The sequence below is a fragment of the Tiliqua scincoides genome, chromosome 3, assembly GCF_035046505.1.
Source record: "Tiliqua scincoides isolate rTilSci1 chromosome 3, rTilSci1.hap2, whole genome shotgun sequence".
In the NCBI taxonomy this organism is placed as follows: Eukaryota; Metazoa; Chordata; class Lepidosauria; order Squamata; family Scincidae; genus Tiliqua; species Tiliqua scincoides.
The window spans coordinates 126,402,290-126,424,608 of NC_089823.1; the positions used below are offsets into that span (position 1 = coordinate 126,402,290).

The window sequence follows — 22,319 nt, forward strand, 5'->3', positions numbered from 1 at the left end:
CTAATAGGCTTCTAACTCACAAGCCCTTTTTAAAGGAGAGTAAGTCTACATTAAAATTGAAGTTATATTACTAATTTCCCTCTTAGTCAGGTGACATTAGAAAATCCCAGTTTTTACTTTGAAGTCTAGAGTGAGAGCAAGTGAATGAGAATGTAATTGTGGAACAGAAGAATCCTGTTCAATTGACTGGCTTTAATGTTCTTATAGTCTGTGGAAAGCTGAGCTTTCAGACTTCATGACATATTTCTAAGACACACCTGAAGTGCTCAGTGACAACCTGTAGCTCAGAGGTAAAGCATGTGCTTTGCATGCAAGTCCCAGGTTCAAACCCAGACACCTCCAGGGTGGGCTAAGAAGTCTTGGACTGTCTGATCAGAACAAGCAGGAGGAACAACCCAGTGCAGTAGCTGAGGTATGTGCTGCTCAGGGTAATAGAAAATTTGGCGCCCCAATACAACAAAATCAAAATTTATTAATATATAATTCAAATATATTATTAAGAAGCAATAATACATTATCAATCTCTTGCTAAGAAATTCAGCCTGCTGTGACCTCAATTTAGGCAACAGAGAAGTAAAATAATAAATATGAAAATAAAACTGAAATATGAAAGTTGACAGAGATGAATGAATAAACAAATGAATAAAACTAGTAACAACTTTTTCATAAATATTTCCAAACAAAACTGAATAAATTTGGGCAGTGGATTGTAAGCAGTAAAAATCAACAATGACAAACAATGGAGTGAAAAAGAATGCATAAAAACAAAATGGTGGAACTTGCTAGACTCTAGCTACACTGGAAAGGAGTTTGAGCGTCACCAATTCAAATATGAGTTACTAATGCAATGCTGATGGGAAAACATCAAATGTCACTTGGGGTTACATTAGCAGACACACTGGCTACATGACAAGGGATAATACTGCCTGCCTCTCTTTTATATTCAAAGAATATTAACGATGTTATTCACCAAGATTCCATTCAATGTCATGATTCTGTGTTGTGAAAAGCCAACCCCAGTTTTGCTTTGCTAGTTCACTGACTATTTTTGTATGGTTCAAATGAATTACCTTGACACAATTACTTTCTACATCAATTTTCCTATAATTTTAATGCTGCCTTCATTCCAGTTATTGGACAATGGGAATATATTACCCTGGGGCACAAAGGGGTTTCATAAAAGGAAAGGAGGAAAAAAAGGAAATCCAGCACATTTTAAGGAAAGGAAACCAGTGAATAAATTACAAGAACCATTCATTTGCCTGTACCCTTTTAATCTTGTGTTCTATTCAAACTATTGGGCATGTAACTGATTGTCTCAACTGATAATGTCTCAAGAAATAATGGAGTGTTTCTGCCATAAAACAGAATGGTGAAAGAGTAGCTGTAAACATGACAGTTACCTGTGATTGACTTCAGGTTTAATTATCCTGCACAGAGTGCCACAGCACAGTGCAGGAGGAGATGGACAGGAGAAGGTGTGAACTCATTAAAGGCAAGATTAGCAAAGCACAACTATTCTGACTTTAAATGACACTTAAGGGCTTCCGTAGCTTTATTTAAAACTTAGGAGAGCTTTGGAAGCTAGAGTATGTAGCTGATTTACGGCAACAGAGCAAGCACAGTTACAGAGATCAGCAAAATGGACAAGAGGTGACATGGTGTTGTTGATGCTGTGGGAACAGCTTTGCCGCCCCTGAAGGAGCGCCACCCTGTATCAAAGGATACCCCTGGCCCTATGGGAACTATGTCAGTGGAACAACCCAGTCAAGGTTGTCATCAATACATTGTGAAGAAAGAACATGTTTAAGTCCAACATTTTTTCTATACGCCTAATAATTTTATAGTCAATTATGCTTTCCACAAATTTACCAGGAACAAATAGGAGGTTAACTGGCCTGCAATCTCCTGGATCTTCTGTGAATCCTTTTAAAAACTGGTGTTACACTGGCTACTTTCTAATCCTCTATCAGAGTGACTGTGACATATTTTTTGTTAGAAGATCAGCAATTTGACATTTGAGTTCTTTAGGCAGATGTCATCAAGACCCAGTAATGTCCTAAGCATTCTAATTAAGCATTCAGAACAGTCATCCGTATGTCACCACATGCAGTTCTTTTCCAACAATGTCAGCCTGCCAATTGGACCAAGTGGTACTCAAGGTCCAGAGTGGCCACCACTGAAGCCGTTTTCTTCTCCTCCCTGCTTTTTAAAAAGCAGAGAAGCAGGGAGAGGGAATGAAGAACCGGGAGACAAATGCTCTTGTCCTCTAGTTTATGCAGCAGATAGATTTTAAGGTTGCAATCAATAATGTTTACCTTCATAATCTCCAACCTCTGCTTATTGTTCTTTGGAACGTTGTCACTCTTGACCAAGGCAATGTTAAAACCATCGCCAGAATGTCCGGTAATGTCATACTGCATGAAAAAGATTTAAGCAAAGATCTTTGAATAGTCATCATGAACATCATAATGGTAGGAGCAAAGAGTATCCACTGCTTGTAATTTTGTGCCAGAAGATCATATTATGCAAGCCCCCCCCCCACTAATAGCTCATATTATACAAATTAAGACTAAACTATACACATCTGAGGCCTTATCACATTTTTATTGTTCATACTGGTTAGTATGGTAGTTTTGACACATGTAGAGCAGAGCTACTACAGGGAAAAGAGAGAGAATGGGGAGGGTGGCCTTATTTTGCTATTAAACTGTCCAGTGTCTCTTTTCTTTTCTACAAATGACATTACTATAGGAATAATGCATACCCTTGATGTCAGTAGCGTGTTGTTTCCATTTGAAGGAACAAATGTGCAAGGCAATGTCTAAAATGCAGATTTATTACAACGACTTGTGCCTGCTTTGACTGGAGTAGAATCAAAGTCTCCAGGCAGTATCAGTGTCTCCAGGACCTCACTTGCAACTCCAGCAAAAGCAGAGCTTGAAATATGAAAAAGCAGCAGCTTCCCAAGACAGCACCAGGAAGCCGAGGAAATTATCTGTCATCCCTTGTTAAATTTTTGAACTCTTTCATCTCTACCCAAATGACATTTGTAACATGTCTTTTTAAAATAAACAGCTTATTTAAAAACAGGGTGATAACAGGTTTTCACCAATTATTTCTGCCTGATTGCATGCATTTATTCACAACTTTGCATGATAGTTAAAGGATAGTATGTTCGTATAACTTGGTCTATGAAATAGTTCATGAAATGGAAAATAACTTTTTTAAATGGGCTACAGAGGAAAACAGAAATTTAATCTCTTTTTTAATCTCTCAAAGATTGCAGTGTCCACTTCAAACCAGCACACTTAACCTCTGAGGACATTTTCAGATGCCTGAAGTTGTCCGAAAGCTGGAACAAATACAGATTGTTACACCTAGAGCTGTATCTAGAAGACTAGATAGTTACAGCTAAAGCTACAGTAGGGAGAACAAAATTTACATAGTGCGGCAAAGGGATAAGAGTAGACTGGGTAAAGCTGTGGACATTAAAGATGGAGCAAAAGGAATCAACAGCATGCTCTGGTGTAACATGTAACAGTATTATTGTACTACTACTGTGTACAATTTAAAACACATTTTAAAAGCTTGAATGTGAGGCAATATACAATGTATTTGTGCATTCTAATACTTTCAGTCACTGCAGTGAATTACTTTCTTGTTGCTGAAGAGGGGGAGGGAGGAATGGCTGTTTGAGTGAAAAGGTGTCTTAAGTAAAAATATTCCTACTTTCCGCTATACCCATGTGTACATATATACAGCCACTAAACTTTGAGTTCATCTAAAAATCACCTTAAATTTCTGCTCATAATTCTCAAAAGCTTCCATAACCATGCAGACAGCTTCCATGGTACGCTCCAACCGCCCATCAACTCCATTGAAGCGATACATGCTCCCAGAGACATCCACGACCAGGCGCAGACGTTTGGGTTTCTGCTGAGGGCTCCCGAGCTAAATGAAAGAGGCAGTAGGTCATGCAAGTGACTGAGAAAGCTGAACTTGAGTTTAAAAATGGTTTAAAAGAAGTTTAAAAATGGTTTAAAGAAATGGTTTAAAAGAAGCACATGGATACCCCATTCACAAAGCGCTAGACAAAATGCAGGATCTGCTTACCATAAATTCACCTTCTCTTTATTTGCCCAACAGTGATCCAGGACTGTGATCCATCCACTAGGAAGCAGGTCCTTTTGAATAAAGACTTGGAAGGTGGCAAGTTAGGAGACACCTTCTTCTCTGAGTCAGTCACTAATGAGGTGTGTGAGGCGTCTGACTATGACTGAGAACCAGCGGTCACACTTGAGCACCATGTGGATGTCCTCAGATGTTGTCCTCCTGGATGGATCGGAAAGTACCACACAGCCCTGGACCATTGGAGGGCAACAAGTATGGTCAAAGAAGCCATACTAACATGAAATCACTGTAGGTGACTGGGCACAAACAAATTAATTAGTTGGCAACCCCCTGCAGTAATTTTTTTCTCTCAGTTTGTGAATACAGAAGCTGATAAAGGATTCTGCGAAACAAACAAAAAAAAACTTGCTCACTCTTTTATGAAGTAATTGGTCCCAATAAAAGCATTATGATCCTGTTAAAATATTGATAATACTTGGTAAATGTTTCTAAATATCTCAGACTTCTGGGTTTCCTTGCTGGAACGGAATTTAAAAAAAATCCACATATGATTACAGAAAGTCGACTTTTGAGGAAAAATTTATTTTGATTTTAATAAAAGATAGCTTCGATTTGTGGTTGATTCCAACAGTGATGAGGAAAATTTGTTGACGTTCACTGTGAGGATCTGTCTGCTTTGCATTGTAAAGCTTTGTCTGGTAAGATTATAACCTTTAAAATGTTTGAAATAGGATGCTGGATAACACCGTTCTTGAACTAGAAAGTGGATCTATAAATGAAACATCTGTTTTAATACTTTCTGGCACATTTCCTGCATCTGGAAAGGTATTTTACAACACATGAAATGAAATGAGCTTGAATACGAATACCAAACTACTTACAGAGAATTTGGCAAATAGATAAAAAATGTTTAAGATATTTGTTTTACTTTACTGGCTTCCAGAGTCATTCTTTCACTGAATCATCATTTGAGTGGTTTATTTTGAATGTTCTCCTTTTTCCAGTGCAACAGACATGCTTTTCACAATTCTGCTCTTTGCCCTCCTAATTTATTATTTATTTCAATTCAGAGAGCTTAGAGGAGACATAGGGAAAATATTGACATAGTGGGCATAACGGAAACCTGGTGGAATGCGGAGTGCGGAATGCGGAGTGCGGAGAATCAGTGGGATACCGCAATCCCGGGCTATAAACTCTACAGGAGGGACAGGCAGGGGCGTGTTGGAGGTGGGGTGGCCCTTTATGTTAAGGAAGGGATAGAATCCAGCAAAGTAGAGATTGAAGGTGGGTCCGACTCCACCGTAGAATCTCTGTGGGTTAAATTACCAGGCTTGTGCAGCGATGTAATACTGGGGGCGTGCTATCGTCCTCCAGACCAGAAATCTGATGGGGACCTTGAAATGAGGAAACAGATCAGGGAGGTGACAAGGAGGGACAGGGTTGTAATCATGGGGGACTTCAATTATCCTCATATTGACTGGGTCTATTTGTGTTCTGGTCACGATAAGGAAACAGGATTTCTTGACGTGCTAAATGACTGTGGCTTAGATCAGCTAGTCACGGAGCCCACCAGAGGACAGGTGACTCTGGATTTAATATTGTGCGGTACGCAGGACCTGGTTAGAGATGTAAACGTTACTGAGCCATTGGGGAACAGTGATCATGCTACGATCCGTTTTGACGTGCACATTGGGGGAAGAATACCAGGCAAATCTCTAACAAAAACCCTTGACTTCCGACGGGCGGACTTCCCTCAAATGAGGAGGCTGGTTAGAAGGAGGTTGAAAGGGAGGGTAAAAAGAGTCCAATCTCTCCAGAGTGCATGGAGGCTGCTTAAAACAACAGTAATAGAGGCCCAGCAGAGGTGTATACTGCAAAGAAGGAAGGGTTCCACTAAATCCAGGAGGGTGCCCGCATGGCTAACCAGCCAAGTTAGAGAGGCTGTGAAGGGCAAGGAAGCTTCCTTCCGTAAATGGAAGTCTTGCCCTAATGAGGAGAATAAAAAGGAACATAAACTGTGGCAAAAGAAATGTAAGAAGGTGATATGGGAGGCCAAGAGAGACTATGAGGAACGCATGGCCAGCAACATTAAGGGGAATAATAAAAGCTTCTTCAAATATGTTAGAAGCAGGAAACCCGCCAGAGAAGCGGCCCTCTGGATGGTGAGGGAGGGAAAGGGGAGATAAAAGGAGACTTCGAGATGGCAGAGAAATTAAATGAGTTCTTTGCATCTGTCTTCACGGCAGAAGACCTCGGGCAGATACCGCTGCCCGAACGGCCCCTCCTGACCGAGGAGTTAAGTCAGATAGAGGTTAAAAGAGAAGATGTTTCAGACCTCATTGATAAATTAAAGATCAATAAGTCACCGGGCCCTGATGGCATCCACCCAAGGGTTATTAAGGAATTGAAGAATGAAGTTGCAGATCTCTTGACTAAGATATGCAACTTCTCCCTCAAAACGGCCACGGTGCCAGAAGATTGGAGGATAGCAAATGTCACGCCTATTTTTAAAAAGGGAAAGAGGGGGGACCCGGGAAACTATAGGCCGGTCAGCCTAACATCCATACCGGGTAAGATGGTGGAATGCCTCATCAAAGATAGGATCTCAAAACACATAGACGAACAGGCCTTGCTGAGGGAGAGTCAGCATGGCTTCTGTAAGGGTAAGTCTTGCCTCACAAACCTTATAGAATTCTTTGAAAAGGTCAACAGGCATGTGGATGCGGGAGAACCTGTGGACATTATATATCTGGACTTTCAGAAGGCGTTCGACACGGTCCCTCACCAAAGGCTACTGAAAAAACTCCACAGTCAGGGAATTAGAGGACAGGTCCTCTCATGGATTGAGAACTGGTTGGAGGCCAGGAAGCAGAGAGTGGGTGTCAATGGGCAATTTTCACAATGGAGAGAGGTGAAAAGCGGTGTGCCCCAAGGATCTGTCCTGGGACCGGTGCTTTTCAACCTCTTCATAAATGACCTGGAGACAGGGTTGAGCAGTGAAGTGGCTAAGTTTGCAGATGACACCAAACTTTTCCGTGTGGTAAAGACCAGAAGTGATTGTGAGGAGCTCCAGAAGGATCTCTCCAGACTGGCAGAATGGGCAGCAAAATGGCAGATGCGCTTCAATGTCAGTAAGTGTAAAGTCATGCACATTGGGGCAAAAAATCAAAACTTTAGATATAGGCTGATGGGTTCTGAGCTGTCTGTGACAGATCAGGAGAGAGATCTTGGGGTGGTGGTGGACAGGTCGATGAAAGTGTCGACCCAATGTGCGGCGGCAGTGAAGAAGGCCAATTCTATGCTTGGGATCATTAGAAAAGGTATTGAAAACAAAACGGCTAATATTATAATGCCATTGTACGAATCGATGGTAAGGCCACACCTGGAGTATTGTGTCCAGTTCTGGTCGCCACATCTCAAAAAAGACATAGTGGAAATGGAAAAGGTGCAAAAGAGAGCGACTAAGATGATTACGGGGCTGGGGCACCTTCCTTATGAGGAAAGGCTACGGCGTTTGGGCCTCTTCAGCCTAGAAAAGAGACGCTTGAGGGGGGACATGATTGAGACATACAAAATTATGCAGGGAATGGACAGAGTGGATAGGGAGATGCTCTTTACACTCTCACATAATACCAGAACCAGGGGACATCCACTAAAATTGAGTGTTGGGCGGGTTAGGACAGACAAAAGAAAATATTTCTTTACTCAGCGTGTGGTCGGTCTGTGGAACTGCTTGCCACAGGATGTGGTGCTGGCGTCTAGCCTAGACGCCTTTAAAAGGGGATTGGACAAGTTTCTGGAGGAAAAATCCATTATGGGGTACAAGCCATGATGTGTATGCGCAACCTCCTGATTTTAGAAATGGGTTAAGTCAGAATGCCAGATGTAGGGGAGGGCACCAGGATGAGGTCTCTTGTTATCTGGTGTGCTCCCTGGGGCATTTGGTGGGCCGCTGTGAGATACAGGAAGCTGGACTAGATGGGCCTATGGCCTGATCCAGTGGGGCTGTTCTTATGTTCTTATGAGACATAAGCAGAGTGGCATTTATCTGGAACACAAAGTTTATCAGGAGTATTGATATCTGAAGTTCAACAGGTTGCAGACCAGTGGCACTGATCAAGTCATGTCACTTGATGTCACGTCACTTGATACAAGCCTACACATACAAGTGGGACCCTTTACAGCAGGGGGACTCTCAATTGATTGCAAAGGGCCAATAAGAGGAAGCCAGCAAATGAAACTGTACTGAAGCTACTAAGTACAGGGCTGACATACATCCATCCTTACTTGGATCATGTACCAAATCTTGCCAAACTCTGAGGGGAAAACTAAATGTGCTAGTAGAAGATCTATGAATGCATCTCCTGCACTTTTATTCAATAATAGTGAAATGATGCCCCAAATCAAGACTGTGCCACAGGGGAAAGGGGGAGAGTTAATGTGTTAAAAACTTACCTAAATGCTGTTTTCTTGATGAAAACAGCTTCTTAAAGCTGCTCTTTGCCCAAGGGGTATTCTGGTTAGGAAGTACGTTCTGTAATGAATAGCAGCAGGGGGGATGCTACCAGTGGCATAGCTAATGATCGTGTAGCCCGGTGCCAAGCTCAAAATATTGCCCCAGAAGTGATGTCACAACCAGAAGTGAAGTCACGCTTTTTCAAAAGTGAAAAGACATCTATCTGCTACCTGGGGTCAAAGAAGATTTATAGCCCCCCACAGATGAAATCAAATTAATTAAATAAATAAAAAGTGTGCCCCTGGTAGGTTTGAGACACTGTGTTAGGGTGAAGAGGAATGGTTATTCTTCTCTTGCTAAATATAAGAGGGGCCCCTCTTGAACAAGAATCATTCTTATAGGTCAGTTCTGAGTTAAGAAAATCTACTTTTTGTTCTATAAGGCAATTGTGTTTTCATTTTCTGGTTAATTGGCCATAACTTCTGATAGAATACAGATATTCCAGTGGGGTTTCTTTCATTGCATTCTACATTAAATTACCTTTGCAATGATATATAACATTATGGTATTAATCATATATATCAAGATTTTCACAATTTTGGTCACTAGTGTCAAGCCCCCCTTAAGCTTGATGCCCGGTACAACTGCTATCCGCTGCATCTCCTTAGCTATGCCACTGGGTGCTACTGATCAGGAAAGTGGCATCTGGGAAAGGGTTAACACTCCCACCCCCAGCAGTATGGTCTTAAGAACATAAGAGCAGCCCTGCCGGATCAGGCCATAGGCCCATCTAGTCTAGCTTCCTGTATCTCACAGCGGCCCACCAAATGTCCCAGCGAGCACACCAGATAACAAGAGACCTACATCCTGGTGCCCTCCCTTGCATCTGGCATTCTGACATAGCTCATTTCTAAAATCAGCAGTCTTGCTTAGGTATAGGTCCTGTGGCTATTGTTAAACTTTCAAATTGAGAAGGAGAACCTATTACAGACCTTGTCTTCACTCCAGTTTCTTCTCTGCCTACGGACAATAATAAGACCTATAGTCTAAGGATAATACTGAAGGGTGAGTGTACTCCCCAATTTGTTCCAAATTTAGTTTGATTTCTTTTTTTGGTCTTTTATTCCCCCAATCATTAATTTCTCCTTCCTCCTTTTTTAAAAAGATTAGAGACAAGACTATTACGAATTTGAAAAGTGTTGTAAGCTGCTCTGGGCCTATGGGAAAGATCAAACTAAACAACAACAACAATCTCCACTGCCACATTTAGTTGCGTCCTGAATTCAGAGAAGGGGAAACCAGCTGGCTCATTATCATAAACAGTTGACAAAAGCTACCCCTGAAAGACCACTTTGGAGACGGCATTATTTCACTTAACACTCTCACACACACTGCAGAGTTCACAAAGAATCACTGGAAATGGTGTCCACATTATGACTTACTCCCACAGCGGTCATAATACAGAGTGGAGGCCATCATATTGTTCTGGAGCCTGGCATGGACACAGCTCCAGAAGCAAAAATGCTGCTGTAAAACTCGCCGTGCCAGGATCCAGAATGGTTTGGTGGCTGATGTGCTATCTTCTGACCACAGTGGGAGGTCAGTCATCATGTAGGGTCACCTCTAGCAGTCTCTGTATGATGCAAGTGAGCTCTGACTTACTAATGAACAATATGGAGTCAGGATGGTAAAATGTCAAGCAGCCTGCACAGAGCACCTACATCTGGAAAATAGCTTGTGTGAACACAGATTTAGTTTGTTAGGGTCAACTTACTTGTGGGTCAAGTTCCCCCCGTCGCTTGTAGATGGCCTTTTCACCTGTCAGACTGTCTATTATTTTGGTATCATCAAGTTCTCCAATTGCCTGGTGCCTTAGCCACTGTCTTTCCTTCCCTTTGGCCTGTGAAAGGAAACAAACAATCTTTAAGGCTACTTGCCCTGTTTTCAACCATTTAAAAAAATACAGTCCATTAAAGAGAAGATGAGGCTTTTGTTGCAAATGCTGCAACAAATATTGGCACGGGGCCACTGTATCTGCAGATTCACTTATCCATGGATCGGGTCTACGGCCCTCCAACACCCCCTTCGGAGGGTCCTCTGAGCCTCAGAGTAAAAACACGTGACTTCTGCTTTTTCGGAAAAACCAGAAGTGATGTTTTAAATGCCTTATGAGGCATTGTGAGGCCCAGGGAAGTCCCTGAAGGCAATTGGAGCTCAGGAGGACTTCCCCAGGCCTCCTAATGCTTTATAAGGCAGTAAAAAATATCACTTCCGGTTTTTCCGAGAAACTGGAAGTCACATGCTTTTGTGTCTAAGGCTCAGTCTGAGCCCAGTATTGGCCATGGATGTCTGTAGCCTGCAGATGTCTGCTGGGCTCATATGACCCTCAAGAGGTGAGGGAAGCAGAGCACCCCTCGCCTCTGGAGGGTGAGGGGTGTTTGCCCATATTCACGGCTTCACTGATCCACGGGTGTTTCCAGAACCAAACACCCACGGATACGTGGTCACACCTGTATAAGTAAGCCTGCCACATGCATTGCGCAAGTCAACTCCTCCTAATTCCACCCATGTACTTCTCACCTTCTCCCACATTGTATCTCAATCTCTTCCCTATTTTGGCCTCTCAGCCATTGGATTGCACCGGCGCCCGAGTTATGTTGGTGCAGCGTTTTTCTAGTGTTGCACTGATGTCTATGGGGCCACTATCAGCAGAAGGACATCTATGCTGGCAGGGCCACTGTTGCACTGGCACATGTGGAAATATGCTGGTGGGGATTCATGGAGAAATCTAGAGTATAGGATCAGGTTGAACAACACCGAATTTACATGAATAGCAAATAGACCACATTTTTCCATTTTGCCAAAAACAGTAGGTGTCATTTATCAGCAGGGTCTGAAAATACTGTTCCAAAAGATAACATCTTCATTTTAGTAAGCAGATACTAAGCAAAGTCATGGACTTGCCATTTATAAAACTACTAGAGCATAAAAGGCTGATGTAAAGTGAACAGATTTCTGGAGACTGCTGTTCTTTGAAGTGCTGGTGATTTACCACTCCTTGGTAGACATAAGAAATAAAACAACAGAAGGCAATCAGTTTCAGCTTCACTGAGTATGTGCTTAATTGGCTGTCTTAACTTTAAAAAAAACACCTTTGAACTGTCAGAAAAAAAACAGTGAGATAAATATGCAACTAGGACTCGCTACCAAATAAGCATTTAATTGTTTAGTTTAGCAGACTAGTTTTATGTGATGATGGACTATTAACATGAGTTTCAAAATCCAATGAGTTTCCGGTTAATTGTGCATGTGGAACATAAAGCTCAATTGCGCCCCTGCAAGGACACTGATGTGCAATCCTGTACCGCTCATGTGACTTAGCAAGGAACATGATTAGGCATTCATGATCCCAGCTTTCTCCAGAACAATCTGTCATAGATTAACAAGACAGGAGGGATGCTAAAAGAATTCATGCATTGAAGAGTCAATTCCCCACCCAGGGGCTGCATGCATAATATTTTGCATCAAGGAAAAAAAGTGAACTGCTGAAGTCAACACTAAACCATCAATTTCATCTCAATTAGTTTCTCAGTTAGGCTGCTATACACAGCATAGTACTAGCAGTGTGGCAGGCGGGAGTAGCCACTGACAAATCAGTCCCAAAGGCACAGTCTTCCCAGCATTAATGATAGCTTGATAATTTGTGTAACACAGAATAGGGATGCTTCAGGGGGATTGGAGGTCCAGGTCTTCTGTGAAGTGCTCCTGCTTCAAAGGAAATAAAAATCTATTCCTGACAGAATCCCCTTCTCTTTTCCTTTGAATACTATTATCTGAGGTGTGCCCTTCCTTTGACTTCTGAAATTACATGACAGCAACAATCTTCAACAAGTAGGTCAGGACCCAGAAGTGGGTCATAATCTGACCTCAGGTGGATCGCAGCAGTGCTGTCACTACCATTTTGTTTTAAGGCTCGTTTTAACAGTGGCCGGTGCTTGGATCCTAGTTGAGGTAAATCCTGCTGGAGAATTTGGCTTGGGAGGGGGGCTGCTTTGGTCAAGTTCCCCCCCCCACTCTGCCCTGTCAGAGCACTCCCTCTACGTTTTGCTTACTTCCTTTTTGTCTCCCTTCACTTTTCAAACTTAAATGCTGTTAAGCCAATTAAGTGGCTGTTGTACCCACTCTCTGCCCCTCCTCTCTTTTCAAGGGGCTGAAAGATGCAGTTGCAGCACTGGTGGAAGGAGAAGAAAAGGAAGAGGAAGAGAAACCCCTTACCACTGGACTTTGTCAGTGAGTGCAAGGGCTCCTGAAGAGGGATCTCATATTGAATAAGTTGGGGTTTGGGGTTGACCCCAGTTCTTGACTGATTGAACACCACTGCACTAGCGGTGGGTTCAGTGGCTTCTATTTTATTTAGGAAAGTTTATAATGAACACATTCAACATACTACATGGTATTATAAAGCTGAGCAACCCCATGTATGTTGCCCTGAGCTTTTGAAAGAAACTAGACTTTCAGAAGGCGTTTGACACGGTCCCTCACCAAAGGCTACTGAAAAAACTCCACAGTCAGGGAATTAGAGGACAGGTCCTCTCGTGGATTGAGAACTGGTTGGAGGCCAGGAAGCAGAGAGTGGGTGTCAATGGGCAATTTTCACAATGGAGAGAGGTGAAAAGCGGTGTGCCCCAAGGATCTGTCCTGGGACCGGTGCTTTTCAACCTCTTCATAAATGACCTGGAGACAGGGTTGAGCAGTGAAGTGGCTAAGTTTGCAGACGACACCAAACTTTTCCGAGTGGTAAAGACCAGAAGTGATTGTGAGGAGCTCCAGAAGGATCTCTCCAGACTGGCAGAATGGGCAGCAAAATGGCAGATGCGCTTCAATGTCAGTAAGTGTAAAGTCATGCACATTGGGGCAAAAAATCAAAACTTTAGATATAGGCTGATGGGTTCTGAGCTGTCTGTGACAGATCAGGAGAGAGATCTTGGGGTGGTGGTGGACAGGTCGATGAAAGTGTCGACCCAATGTGCGGCGGCAGTGAAGAAGGCCAATTCTATGCTTGGGATCATTAGGAAGGGTATTGAGAACAAAACGGTTAGTATTATAATGCCGTTGTACAAATCTATGGTAAGGCCACACCTGGAGTATTGTGTCCAGTTCTGGTCGCCGCATCTCAAAAAAGACATAGTGGAAATGGAAAAGGTGCAAAAGAGAGCGACTAAGATGATTACAGGGCTGGGGCACCTTCCTTATGAGGAAAGGCTACGGCGTTTGGGCCTCTTCAGCCTAGAAAAGAGACGCTTGAGGGGGGACATGATTGAGACATACAAAATTATGCAGGGGATGGACAGAGTGGATAGGGAGATGCTCTTTACAATCTCACATAATACCAGAACCAGGGGACATCCACTAAAATTGAGTGTTGGGCGGGTTAGGACAGACAAAAGAAAATATTTCTTTACTCAGCGCGTGGTCGGTCTGTGGAACTCCTTGCCACAGGATGTGGTGCTGGCGTCTAGCCTAGACGCCTTTAAAAGGGGATTGGACGAGTTTCTGGAGGAAAAATCCATTATGGGGTACAAGCCATGATGTGTATGCGCAACCTCCTGATTTTAGGAATGGGTTAAGTCAGAATGCCAGATGCAAGGGAGCGCACCAGGATGAGGTCTCTTGTTATCTGGTGTGCTCCCTGGGGCATTTGGTGGGCCGCTGTGAGATACAGGAAGCTGGACTAGATGGGCCTATGGCCTGATCCAGTGGGGCTGTTCTTATGTTCTTAGACTGAACTCCTTTTTTCCTGACATCTCTATCTAGGGAAATGTCAGGTATCTATATGCAAGGAGGTGTGTGCGCACGCCACAGATTTATCACCTCCAAGGAGAATAAGGCTTAAAATAATGGTGTCAATATATTAGGGTTTCTTCCTGATACATCACATAGGCAAGTAGTTTAATTCCCAAGTAGGGCTAATATTGTCCTCCTTTTTATGCTAGGGGCAGTACAGAATGTATGGTTCCTTGATCAGACAGTTCTGTCACACATTTGTCAGGAAGACAATGCAGCCTGAGGAAACGGAGCTCACTGCACATTTCCTTTGAACTGACAACAACCTTTTGTTAGTCTGAAGAAAAACGGATATGCTTCCTTTACTAATTAAATAGCAGGGTTTTTCCTATGGACCCAGAGCAAACACAGGTTAGGATCCTCTAGGGCAGGGGTGTGCAGACCCACAAGCTGAATGCAGCCCCCAGAAGCCATTTATTTGGCCCCTGTTATAGTTGGGTTCATCAAGCAGGATAATTGGGCTCTCTCATATCTTGAAAATATGAACAAGACTTGAACATTTTCTCTTCTGTCATTTGAAGCTAATGAGTTTCGATGTAAGATAAACGTGCTTATTTCTGTCTATCATCTGCTTAATGTCACTTTCTGCTTAATGATGTCACTTCCAGCCCTCAACAGGCACCATGAATGCCAACTTTGGCCCTCTGTATGCAATGAATTTGACACCCCTGCTCTAGGGACTCTGATGTTCTTCCTTAATTTAGTTAAAAAGGACTGAGCACTCTGCATTTTCTGCCCCTCTGGCCCAGGGCCTTTACTAATGTCCAACCCTCTCAGTAGCCCTGAATGGGTTTAAGTCTTCCTTTCATTCAAAAAGTTAAAGTTTTTCCCTTTTTAAAAATATGTAACTGTATAGGACCACTTGTTGGCAACCTTCAGTCTCGAAAGACTATGGTATCGTGCTCTGAAAGGTGGTTCTGGCACAGCATCTAGTGTGGCTGAAAGGCCAATTCGGGAGTGACAATCCCTTCCACACTGGGAGCAAGTGCAGTCTGTCCCTGGTCTGTCTCCCTGGCTATGGGCCTTCCTTCTTTGCCTCTTAGCCTCAGACTGTTGGCCAAGTGTCTCTTCAAACTGGGAAAGGCCATGCCTGCCTCCAAGCGGGCCGCTCAGAGGCCAGGGTTTCCCACTTGTTGAGGTCCAGTCCTAAGGCCTTCAGATCCCTCTTACAGATGTCCTTGTATCGCAGCTGTGGTCTACCTGTAGGACCACATCTACGCAATTCTCTCTTTTTTCTGTTCATTTCCTTGATTCACACAAAATAAAAAATAAAGCGTGAAAAAAGAACTTAAGCTGAAAAGGTTAAAATGCAGTATAACAATGTGACAATGATGAAAATCATTTCTTACATAAAATTATTTCATATTTTATCATTAATACAAGCAAAATATTGGTAATATTTAAAATGGAAAGTTCATCCACTTATGACATAGAATAGATTTTTTAGAATAAGTTTGTTTTTACATATAAATCAAGGTGCTGGTACTGTCCTTTAAAGCCCTAAATGGTTTGTAATGACAGTTTCTGAAAGACTGTCTTCCACTAGTATGAACTGCCTGGCAAAAGAATATGCTAGCTTTTTAGTGTAATGTTAACATGAAAATTTAACTTTATGTGCATATTCTTATTTTCCATTTTCAATAGTCCTATAGAAAAAGGGGAGATAAAATGTTGAAAATATGCACAAACTACACATAAAAAATTCCAAGTGGAACCCATTCAACATCTCGCTACACAAGAAAGAACAAAAGCAGAGAATCCTGAGCCACAGACTCTTTTTCTTGGGGAGGGGGGATGACAGGGAACAACTCCTTGATTTATTTTACATAACATTGTCAACTACTCTTGTTGAAAAGAGTTGTATATTGTTTATCTTGTTGTATATTAATACAGGTCCAGCCTATGTATACACTGATTTTTTTGTACATGAATTTGACTCAAAACAAATGGCCCCTGCAAATGAGAAGGAATGTGCTGATCCCTGGAGAAGGGGAAAAATGCATCCCTTTAAAATCACAAACTGCTTTTCTTACTATTGTAGAGAGTTGGTCATGCAAGGGATTACAGGTATAACCTAATTATCCACAAATTCCACAGATTTTTCTATCTCAATGCAATGAGAAGAGCCCTTTAAATTAAAGGAAAACAGGAAAATTAAAGGAAAACAGTCTTTTCTAGGCTAGGCTACGCTAACTAGGCTATTCCTAGTTAATTCGAGGGGGGCCACCAGCTGACAATCCATCAATCATTCTCTCTCCAGGTTTCACTCCAAGGTAAAGTGACCCCTCCCTTCCCCCTGAGCACATAAAAGAAAGATCACACTCCTCTGGCTGAAGGGAGGGCCTCCCTTGATGGACTATCTGCCTAATGACTCTGTTTTAACATCACAAAGGTAAGCAAGGCTGTTTTTAAATCTCCCAGTAAAGGGACTTTGTTTTTTAAATTGATTTGCTTTAGTGTGATTTTTGCCATCCACTGAGTTCTGGGAACAGAACCCTAGGGAATAATGAGACTCAGGGCTCAATCCAATCCAACTTTCCAGCACCAGTGCAGCCACAATGCAGCCCAGAGCTAAGGAACAAATGTTCCCTAACACTGAGGAGGCCTGTGTGACTGCCTCCCCGCCAAAGAATGCAGCACACGTCCCATTGGCCCTGGAAAATTGGACAGGATTGGGCCCTTAATCTGTATTCTTAATAATAATAAGGTTTAAATGAAAACATTTACCTGCAAAGAAAGAAAGCAAATTGTTAGATAAAGCAGAGAAGGAAGACTGGTGGTTGGCTGACTACATAAGAAAATGTACAACCATTTATGTATTTAAAAAAAAAGAAAAAGCACATTACCTGTAAATTATCTAGGATGATGCGGAGCAAGTGAACTTGTCGTCGAACAGCTCCAGAGAATCTTTCATATGTAGATGCTTCATACTCACTCATCTGGATCTCTCTCAGTCTGAAGCAATGAAAATAATACAGAATTATATGATTAAGGGAACAATCCTAACCAACTTTCCAGCACTGACAGAGCTGTGGCAGTGGGGCATGTGCTGCATCCTGCAGTTGGGGGGCAGTCATGGAGGTCTCCTCAAGGTAAGACAGTGTTTTCCCCTTACCTAGGAGGTGCATTGTCCTTATGTCAGTGCTGGAAAGTTGGGTTAGGATTGCGGCCTAAGAGCCCAATCTTAAATTTACCAGCTGTCCTTGGTTCTGACACTACACTGGCGCTGACTGATGTAAAGTAGTTAGCACCAGTCGCAAAAGATGCTTCAATCACATGCTACTTAGCATGCTGCTGGCAGAGCCAATGTCTGCGATGATGCGTCTTCCATCGGTGAATGATTAGGGTAAGTCATTGGGAGAGGCGGGAAAGGTGGTGGGAGAGCAGAACAAGTTGGGTCCTGGTAGAGGGGTGGGAACAGGTAGATCGGGTCCCAGAAGGGGGATCGGCAGCATCAGTGCCACTGATAACTCCCTTTCCAGACCCAATCTTGTGGCACAAGTCAATGTGGATTTGTGACAGCTATTTAGCTGTCACATGTCCGAGTTGACCCCCCTGCAACACAAAGTCTTACTTCCAGGTAGGGGAATGACTGTTCCCTTACTGGAGGAGACCTCTGCAACTGCTCCACCACCATCACCACAAGAAGTAGCAGTCGCCATTTTGATGCCACCGCATCGACAGGGATCAGAATGAATAAGATAAGGCCGTAACAGAGACATTTTACATAACTACAAAAGATTATGTGCTTATTAAGCCATTTCTGCAGATCATTACATATACAAAACAGGGATCAAATGTGTACACCTTTGGGCTGGTCACAAATGGGTTTTAACACTCTACATACAGCATAAAATAGATTCTGGTAGCTTGTACTAAAACAGACATTCCATTATTAACTCTGAGTTCTCACAGAATCTGAATCTCAGACTATTCCTGCTCTTAATTCGCACATTCTGAACTCTTGCTTGCTCTTTTGAATAGATCTCAGTGCAACATGAAGACAATGGAAGCATTGATATGGCAATTTAGGTTTATTTCTGCATATACAGTATTGTGAATCCACCATTTAATCCATGGTGATTGTAGACATATTGCCAAGCAATTCTCATCAAGTCAAAACTCTTACTGAGAAAAAATAGAGTTGAGAAGTAAAAAAAAAACAAACTGTGTGGAAGAGGGAAATATCTCACTGGAATACAAATAGCAAAGCTGCAGTTTACACAAATACACTCCAGCAGACAGCCTGGACTGTCATGCAGGTACAAGTGTCTGCAAATAATGATGTGCATGTGGCTGCTCCTATTCTTATGATGGTGGTGGTCAAAACAATGGAACTAACACAGGTTAACAACGGTGTTCCCTTTAAGGTGGATACACACCATCCTGCTGAGCTTTGTGTAGCATACAGATCGGCAACCCAGAAGTTTGGTGATGATGTCATTGCCAAATGTCCAGAGCAAGCATGCAATGAGTCGCGACACTGCACAGATGTCAGAGGGGTCCACACACAAGCACAGACCCCTTCCAGGGAACACTGGTTAGCAATATGCTTTAAGTCCAAATGTTTTACATAAAACTATGGCTTAAGTGCTCGGCTAGTGAAAGGATTTGAGCAAGTTCCACATGGCTGTTCATACAGTCACTGAGGGACTCAAAATGCAAATTAAAATTAAGTAGGAACAAAAGAGCTTATAAATTATTATTGATAATGACAATGATTACAAACTTCTTTAGCAACTTCAGTATTCCTAATGCAGACTTGCATACGTTATTGGGTAGCAAGGTCTTGTGCCTTTGAATGCTGAATGAAGCCCTCCTGTGCTTCAGAAACAGATGATAGTTGCTAGCTGGGATGCAGAACTTAAAAAATCTCTCACACGATCATATTTCTATTCAAGTGTCCCTTTCAGGAAGCAAAGCATTGAACTGGCAAGTATTCACCTCTGTTTAAAAGCCTTTTCAGCCATCTCCCTGGCAGCTCTCTTCACCTCTTCAGGTACAGCATCTTTTTCAGCCTGAGATACTTGGTACACCTTGTGACCAGCATCCAGTCGGTATGGCCCCCCTTTGCCACCAAGACCAGCAGTGTCTCGACCACCTAGAAGAGAATGAGAAAAATGGATGGGCAGGAACTTTAGGACTTCTTTAGCATGTTAGACATATTTTTGGATTTATTTTCTGTTTCAGAAAAAAAAGTTCTTATCCCAATTTGATGCCACACCATCTATTCCATTTACTCAGACTCAAATTCTATATTCAGAGGGTACAGACATTCCTTGTTTTACAGCGCTTTGCATTGTGGTGTTTTGCTAATGCAGCACTTTTCGGGGGGTCTTCCTCCAAAGTAACTGCTCTTAAAATGGCTACCTTCCTCCTCGTCAAGGTCTGCCAATCCTACACCCACTTGTCTGAGAGCAAGCCCCATTCAACACAACACAGGATGACTCTAGATGCAAGCAGGCATATGTAGGATTGGGCTGTGACTGTTGCCGCCAACTTCCACAAGACTCTCCAAGTGTGTCTTTCTCTTTCCTCCTCTTGACCCCCCCTTAAGAGCAATATCATAATGGGGGGGGGAAAGAAATCTAGAGTTCTGTTGCCATGATAATCCCCAGAGAATGAACATGCTGCACAAGACTGGTTGGCAACCTTCAGTCTCGAAAGACTATGGTATAAGCCTACAGCATCCGGTATTCCCAGGTGGTCTCCCATCCAAGTACTAACCAGGCCTGACCCTGCTTAGCTTCCGAGATCCTGGTATAAGCCTACAGCACCTGGTATTCACCTCAAATTGCTGGAGATTACAAACTACATTCTCAAGAGAACTCAATACACGTCACCTACCTGTTCTTGCTAAAGCAGCCTTGTAATTAAAGGAAGAAAAGGTTTCGCCCCTGCCAGAAGTTTTTCTCAATTGTTTACCGGTGGCAACAATGGGTAATGTGTCTGTTATTTTTTCACCATCCACAGGCAACTTCAGCGGTGGTGGCAGCAAGGCGTTTCCCCCATCTAAAACAACTTTTTGCCATGCTATGAGTAGCAGCAGTTTCAAGAGTAGCAGCACTTCAATGCTGATGCTGTTCTTGACAGCTGATTTCTGCTGGTCACAATCTTTATTACTCTAGGATGTACCAGGAAACAGCCCTATGTGTTGGGCTTTAATGTTTTTAAAAAGGGGAAAAAACATTGTTGCTGCTGCCACTGCCTGTAGCAAACATAAAAAACACAAGACCCACTGCAACAGTTAGTTAATCAAGAACTTCATGTTGCCAATGACACCTGGGTGAGCGGTTAAACAACAACAATCCTGAGCCACAATGTGAAGGTGGCAGATGCATATAATGAGAAACCAATTATTTTGTACCTGTCCCACCAGCCCATGTGTTTCCACCAACATGGGGTGCGTTGTCTTCATCTATCTTTCCGTGCTTCGGAGAGCTGACATCCAAACCACTGTCTCTCTGCACATTTATCTGTTGGGGTAAAAAAAATGACATTGGCAAATTATGGTAAAAGAACCTTGTCCCGTTTAGGAGGACATATATTAATCTGATGAATTGCTTTTCCTTGGTTTACAGGATGGATGATGCCACCCATTTTATATAAAAGGCTTCCTGGGGAGAAAAAAGGTCATTGCTGCATCTGGGGCATTGAAAGACAGCATGCAAGTCACAGCATATCATGTACTGCATCGAAAAAGGCACCTGTTCCAATACTCTAGTCTCCTCAGGTGAATCAACAGGAAGACACAGAAAAGGAGTTAATCTGCATTTTGTCAAAGTATTCTTTATGCACACTAGCTTTTGTGAACTTAGGCCCCAAAACATGCAGCTGTCCAAACTTCTCATCTTCAAATAGAATTTCAGGCAACATAACCGTGCAAACAAAGTCACCAATAGAGACTGAAAAGGGGAGGGGGGCGAAGAGACAGGTTGTGAAAGCACTGGCTGACAAGGTGTTTGCACCTTACCAAGGTCTCTCTGCCTCCCATCTTAGCTGATTTAATTACTTGAGCACATTTTTTGAGGCTTTTGTATTACTGAAACAGGGAAAAGTAAGAGAGGAATTTTTTGTCTCAATAATTCTGCTAAAAAAAAGTGCAAGAATTCTACTGCCTCTTTTGGGTGCCCATCCTACTAGGATGCATGCTGGAGGCAGCAGCAGAGCTTGTTGTAGAAGTCCCTGCAGTAGAAGGGACTCTGGGCAAACTCCATTTTTCTAATGGGTGGGTCATCTGGAGCTCTGTAGTTGATGGACCCTCTGCACAGGATTCGTGGAGGGCAGAAGAGAGAAATTTGTGCAATGGTGAGCAAAATCTATGACTCCTGGTGTATGCACAGAAATACCTTCTGCTTGAGCACAGCCCGTGTGGGTGAGGGGTGGTTGCAGTCAAGCCATTAAACTGATAGAAATCAGAGATCTGAGCCAAGAGGTCTTGTTGGGACTCTTTAGGAGGCCATACTTGCTTGTGCAACTTCTTCCACCATATAGTATAACAACTGAAGTCACACAGAGTGCACCTTAGAATGTGCCCAATCCTCCTGTATTGGTGCATTTCAGAAGGAAGGCCAGTAATATGACAAACTTTCTGTTGAGAAGCTTATATGTCACTGCCAATCAAATCATCATGGAAAACCAGAACAGTGTCCACTGAACTCTTGGGTTCTGCACAACACAATTTGAAAACCATGGCTGTAAGGCAAAAAGAAGTACATGCACCATACAGTTATATTTGACCAACAGATGGTGCTGATGCTTCTTTGCTAACAACGAGAACAGATGTCACTAACAAGGAATAAACACCACAAATGTCTTTTGCCTTAAGTCCTAATGGAAGGCATTTCATGACCTCCAATAGCAAGAGCACATTGGCTGTAGCACA

At 42.7% G+C, this 22,319-nt stretch overlaps 1 protein-coding gene across 1 annotated transcript in view; it reads right to left on the bottom strand.

Annotated features, from left to right (window-relative positions):
- The window catches only part of VWA8 (von Willebrand factor A domain containing 8), a 127,518-nt gene that overhangs the window by 3,738 nt on the left and 101,461 nt on the right, over window positions 1-22,319 (bottom strand). The window contains exons 38-43 of the mRNA XM_066619382.1: window positions 20,802-20,910; window positions 19,379-19,535; window positions 17,281-17,389; window positions 10,365-10,490; window positions 3,796-3,954; window positions 2,319-2,417 (exon numbers count right to left, since the gene is read on the bottom strand). Coding sequence (XP_066475479.1) covers window positions 2,319-2,417; window positions 3,796-3,954; window positions 10,365-10,490; window positions 17,281-17,389; window positions 19,379-19,535; window positions 20,802-20,910 — 759 coding nt within the window. The remainder of the gene's footprint in view (window positions 1-2,318; window positions 2,418-3,795; window positions 3,955-10,364; window positions 10,491-17,280; window positions 17,390-19,378; window positions 19,536-20,801; window positions 20,911-22,319) is intronic.